The 5905-nt window shown below is 38.4% G+C and overlaps 1 protein-coding gene across 1 annotated transcript; it reads right to left on the bottom strand.

Moving 5' to 3' along the window:
* Positions 1-5: 5 nt before the first annotated feature.
* Positions 6-1220, bottom strand: LOC123323906 (protocadherin alpha-10-like; the record flags this gene model as incomplete). The annotated part of the gene is made up of 1 exon (XM_044912441.1): positions 6-1220. A coding segment is annotated over exon 1 (1215 nt), but the record flags the coding sequence as incomplete, so codon positions are not given.
* Positions 1221-5905: the final 4685 nt, after the last annotated feature.

The following is a 5905-nucleotide window of genomic DNA, read 5'->3' as shown; positions in this document are numbered from 1 at the left end:
AGCGAATAGTAATTCTTGAAGGTGGACACCAGCTTGAAGGGGACATGGGGTGTTAGTGAGCAGGTCACCTGCCCGTTGGCACCAGAGTCACGGTCAGTTACACTGATTAGGGCGATGACAGTCCCTAGTGTAGCATCCTCTGGAACAGACAACGATAGTGACGTCACTAGCAACTCCGGAGCATTATCATTAATGTCCAAGATTTCTACCAAGATTGTGCAGTGACCAAACATCGGGGGATTTCCTTTGTCAACTGCTTCTATTTGAAGTTTCCATAATTTAGTTTCTTCAAAATCTATTTTTCCGTTTACTTTTATTTCTCCACTGGCTGAATCTATGCAGAAAAAGGCTTCTGTATTAGAGGAGACATCAGTTGCAAAGGAATAAAGAATGTGGCTGTTTGAACCTTCATCCAAATCCGAGGCGTTAAGTCTAATAACCAGTGTACCGTTTCTCGAATTCTCCAGTAATTTTACACGATGGACTGCTTTGTCAAACACTGGGGCGTTGTCATTTACATCCAGCACTGTGATGTGTAACTCTGTGCTACCTGTCAGCTCAGGTTTGCCCCCATCAGTTGCTTGGAGCACCAAGAGAAGCTCTGAAGCGACTTCCCTGTCTAAGAGTTTTTTTAGTACTAGTTGAAGCGGTTTTACCTGATCGTCGTTGGTGGGTACTTCCAAAGAAAAATACTCACTGGGGCTCAGTTTGTAAGTGAGCAGAGCGTTGGCCCCGATATCTGCATCAGAGGCGCCCTCTAGTGAAAAATGAGAGTCAAGAGCCCTTGTTTCGGAAATAAACAAATTTTTTTGTGTTGCTGGGAATACAGGCGGATTATCGTTAATGTCCTTCACCTCCACCTCCACATGGAAAACCTGAAGCGGCCTGTCCACGATCACCTCCAGGTGGATGCTGCACTCCGCGCTCCGTCCACACAGCTCCTCCCGGTCGATCCGAGAATTCACAAACAAAATGCCATTCTGCAGATTCACCTCCAGAAGATCCCCGTGACCCTTGGACGCCACTCGGAAGAGGCGCGGCACCAGCTCTGCCAGCTCCAGCCCCAAGTCCTGGGCGATGCGGCCCACGAAGGTGCCGTGTTTGGCCTCCTCCGGGACCGAGTAATGGACCTGGCCGCTCTCGGCCCCCCACGCTGCAAGGAGCAGAACCGAGAGCAGCAAGTACTTGGTTCCCTGGCCACCTGGTCCTGAAGCTAACATCCTGCTTTGCTTCTGGTTAGTAAATCAACATTTCAAGAGCGGAAAGGTGTGGTCCTTTTAGACCTTTCAAGTCTTTGTTCCTGAGATCCCAACTGATTTTAACAACATGGGTGTTTAGAGTCTTTAAAACACCGGAACCGTGGAGATTCTTTCTGGCCCGTGAATTACCGTAATTTCCTTCTGTTTAAAGCATCCTCTCCTTGGAGAACAACGACATCCTGTGGCTCGAAATGGAAGTACGTTTGTGTTTATACTATTTCTTTCATTTCTATTGTTTCTCTCATAATTCCTTCATATATTGGTCCATGTTTTACTTTGTAGGCTTTTAATTTTGTCTTTATACATTCCTTGTGTGTGACCACTAGCTCTTTAAAGGTGGTTTTTGTCTTACAAATTAGAATCCTAAGAAAAGTTTTACCTTGGATATATACATCTAAGAGAACGTACTACTGGACTAACTATATTATCATGTATATGAACACGAAAAGTCCATGTTTGTAGGTTACTAGTGATGCTGTGTTTTTTAGACTTTTAGAAATTGATCATTTTGGAATGGCCTCTTATTAAGTTTATTCCATTGCTAACACTACAATTTCTATTGCTTAATAATTATACTATGTTAAATTATTCTAAACATTTAGTTCAACTGTGAAGAGAATAACTCAAGATTCAAGTTCTCTAAGTTACCACCTCAACGTAATGGTGTTTCTAATCAATGCTGATATGCAAGTTACATACCAGTTTATCCAAAGATTTATTTTCTTTGATATTAATGATTTTTACCATGTACTGATTCCTAGAAATACAAAGTATATTTATCTTTGGTTCCTTTTAGAGCTTTTTCAATTACTGTATCTGCTCAGGGTGAATATTGTAGTTTCCATTCTGAAGGACAACTTAAATATGCATTATATCCATTCCTATTTGCAAAATAATTTCTTTCTAACCCCCCCCAACAAAAACCCACTGAATCAGGAATTCAAGTTATATTTTCTGTTTGTTTATACCCATTTTATTCCAGAATTGGTTTACAGAGACTAGAGCATAAAAACATTCTAGGACGCCTGGGTGGCTCAGTTGGTTGAGCGACTGCCTTCGGCTCAGGTCATGATCCTGGAGTCCCGGGATCTCGAGTCCCACATCGGGCTCCCCGCTCAGCAGGGAGTCTGCTTCTCCCTCTGAACCTCCCCACTCTCATGTGCTCTCTCTCTCTCAAATAAATAAATAAAATCTTTAAAAAAATAAATAAAAATAAATAAAAACATTCTAAATTGAATTAATTTACTCAATTTTATTTTCCTGTTCTTATCTCAAATGCAAAAACCAAGTGGAAATTTGCATCGCAACTGTTATAAATTGCAATAAAGCTTATCAGTCTTATATTAAAAGAGAAAAATATTTTAATCATTCTCAAGACTGTTAAGAAGCCAACTATTCAATATCTGAAATCCTTCTGATAAGATGGCGGCCACTGGGAAAATTCCAAATTTCTCTTTTGAAAAAAAATTGTAAATGGCTACCCAAGGCAATCTTAGGTTATAGGTGAAAGTGAGTGGCAGTCTTCATTTGGAACACTTTTAAAGATAGGATTCAATGGTTATAGATCTATGCAAGAGATTTATAGTTCTAACTACTTGTAATTCTTTTTTAAATTGTGGAAGCCATAAACTCAAGACATTTGCATAAAGAGGAGCAAACAAATTTTTAGCACATGGGGGTTACTAAATTCAGAAAAAGACATGACTAAGACATGACTCCCTGTGTTTGCTGATTTAAATAATCTGGTCCCTTTGAGAATATGCCTTACTGAAGGTCCATTCCATTTTTGGTTTAAGGAATTGCTTCATTAGTTAAGTACACATTAAAGATAGTTTTTAAGCCCTCAAATTTCAAGGCTATCATATAGCTAAATAACTATAGTATACCAATAAAGCTATGGCTTGGTTACTCATCTTAAAATAGACTATAACAAATACTATGCCATCAAGAGCTATAGAGTGCTCATGATTAGCCTCATTTTAATGCCATTTAATAAAGATTATATTAAACATCATTATAAAATTAAAATGTTACTGTTTTTACATTTATTTATTTATTTCAGAGAGAGAGAGACTGAGCATGTGAGAGGAGGGGCAGAGGGAGAGAAACTCAAGCCAACTCTCTGCTGACTAGAGCCTGATGTGGGGCTCAATCTCATGAAACCATGAGATCACAACCCCAGCCAAAACCAAGAGCCAGGCATTCAACCAACTGTGCTACCCAGGCACTCCTAAGATGTCACAGTTTTAAAAGAAATTGACTAATTTTGGGGGGGGGCAAGAATGTTAAAAGAAATCCTTAATTTGGAAAATTTTCTGGTTTCATTCTGAAATTTCCATAATTTTGAATTAAATGAAAGAAACTTTCCATAAAGTTTTTAAAAATATTTATCTTAAAACAGAGACAGGGGTTGGGGCGCCTGGGTGGCTCAGTCGTTAAGCGTCTGCCTTCGGCTCAGGTCATGATCCCAGGGTCCTGGGATCGAGTCCCACATCGGGCTCCCTGCTCTGCGGGAAGGCTGCTTCTCCCTCTCCCACTCCCCCTGCTTGTGTTCCTGCTCTCGCTATGTCTCTCTGTCAAAAATAAATAAATAAAATCTTAAAAAAAAAAAAAAAACAAAACAGAGACAGGGGCGTGCCTGGGGGGCTCAGTCAGTTTGGCATCTGTCTTCGGCTCAGGTCATGATCCCAGCATCCTGGGATGGAGTCCCTGGGCTGAGCAGGGAGCCTGCTTCTCCCACAACCTCTGCTACTCCCCCTGCTTGTGCGCTCGCGCTCTCTCTCTCTCAAATAAATAAATAAATAAATCTTAAATCTTTAAATCTTAAAATCTTAAAAAAAAAAAACCAGAGACAGAGGAAGACAATGTCAGACTAAAACCAGTAAAATCTGTCTTTGCTAGCTCTCAACTACTCCTGAAATCTCACCTCATTTCCTCTATCTGCATTTCCTTCTCCAAAGACTTTAAAAATTATTATGTTCCTGGATAAAATGGTAACTGGTTGTGTTAAATTTTTGGTGAATGTTTATGTTTTAAACATGCCCCCCCAAAGCAAAGTAAAATAAATAGGACTAAATTGGTAAACACACAATTCTGTGTTTCATTAATTGCTCAGATGAAGAGATACCTTTGGATAAGACTTTTTTGCAAGGGGGACACAGTGACATAAAGGGCCAAATGAGAAGACAGATATAAGAGAAAGGAATTCTATATACAAGTTGAAATACTCTGCATTAACTTATCATCTGTAATCTCTGAGAATTGGAAACTGGCCATGGGAAATATTAACAAAAGAAGGCAATGCCATGCTTAAATTCCTGCCACAACTGTCTTTTTTGGTGTTCCTAAACTTGAATAGATATTTCAGGTTTTATTGGAAGCTATTTGTAAAGTACATACAGAGTAAAAATTCAGCTTGTATACAGAAAGCAAAAAGCATTGCTAAGAACTAGAGTCAGGAAACTAGTTGCACTATTATTTGTTGGTAACACTGGACTTAACAAAATAAACAAAAATGAAATCATAGGTATCAGGTAACAACCAGTCTCAGAAAGGAATATTGAATAGGATAGTGTTGGCACCCTGCAATTTAATTGTCTTGCATTTCACAGTCTACCCTATCCAACACAACCCTGGTTTAAGATGACCAGAGAGGGGCACCTGGGTGGCTCAGTCCTTAAGCGTCTGCCCAGGGTCCTGGGATGAAGCCCCACATTGGGCTCCTTGCTTCACAGGAAGCCTGCTTCTCCCTCTCCCACTCCCCCTGCTTGTGTTCCCTCTCTTGCTTTGTCTCTCTGTCAAATAAACAAATAAAATCTTTAAAAACAAAATGACTAGAGAAACTATAAACTAAATTGCACGCTATGATCACAAATCAGTAGAGAATGTTCTAAGAGAACAATTCAGCTTTCTCTTCAAATTTCTCGTATTAATTTGGACTAAAGTAATTATTTTCAACCTCCTTAAAATTAAAAGTGATTTTCAAATTTCTCCGTTATTAAACATAATCATGACTCTTTCCTCACAGTGCAAAATCTTATACTTGAACATAATGCTATATTTCATGCTGATAAAGGAGATCATGAAGAGCTACTGCATAAAATTATGTAAATAACTATAAAGTTTTTCTTCTGCTAAAAAAAAAGTGAATAGTACACACTGGCAGAGATACCAAAACTACCAAAATAAAAATGAGAAAACATTTTAAAAGCTCAAAATCCTTAATTTCGTAGATTAGGACATTTATAAATGAACTTCAAATCTACATACAGTACCATTAAAAATAAAATATAAACACTGAATACTGAGGATATAGTATGCATTATAAGCTATATTGCACTACAGATAGACTGGTGTTGAAGTATACTTAATGTGTAGCAATTAAGTTGTTTTTCACTGAATAGTTTCCAGGTACAGTGACAGCGCAGCTTTAGGAATTCAGTATGATTCCCATGGCAGGTTTTAAGTGAAATTGATTTCAGCAACCAATAAATATTTACTCAATGTATGGATTTTAATGATCTGTAATTGGAAGTCAAAATACAAAAGGCAGGTATAAACTTAAAATATTCAACTTCCGAATAATAAATAAGAAAATACTGGCAGATCTCTAGAATAAATGAGTAAAAACTATTTAAAAGCACCGT

This window comes from Neomonachus schauinslandi, unplaced genomic scaffold, assembly GCF_002201575.2.
Source record: "Neomonachus schauinslandi unplaced genomic scaffold, ASM220157v2 HiC_scaffold_2233, whole genome shotgun sequence".
NCBI lineage: Eukaryota > Metazoa > Chordata > Mammalia > Carnivora > Phocidae > Neomonachus > Neomonachus schauinslandi.
The sequence above is the reverse complement of the archived record's forward strand: the minus strand, read 5'-3'. Positions and strand labels throughout refer to the sequence as shown.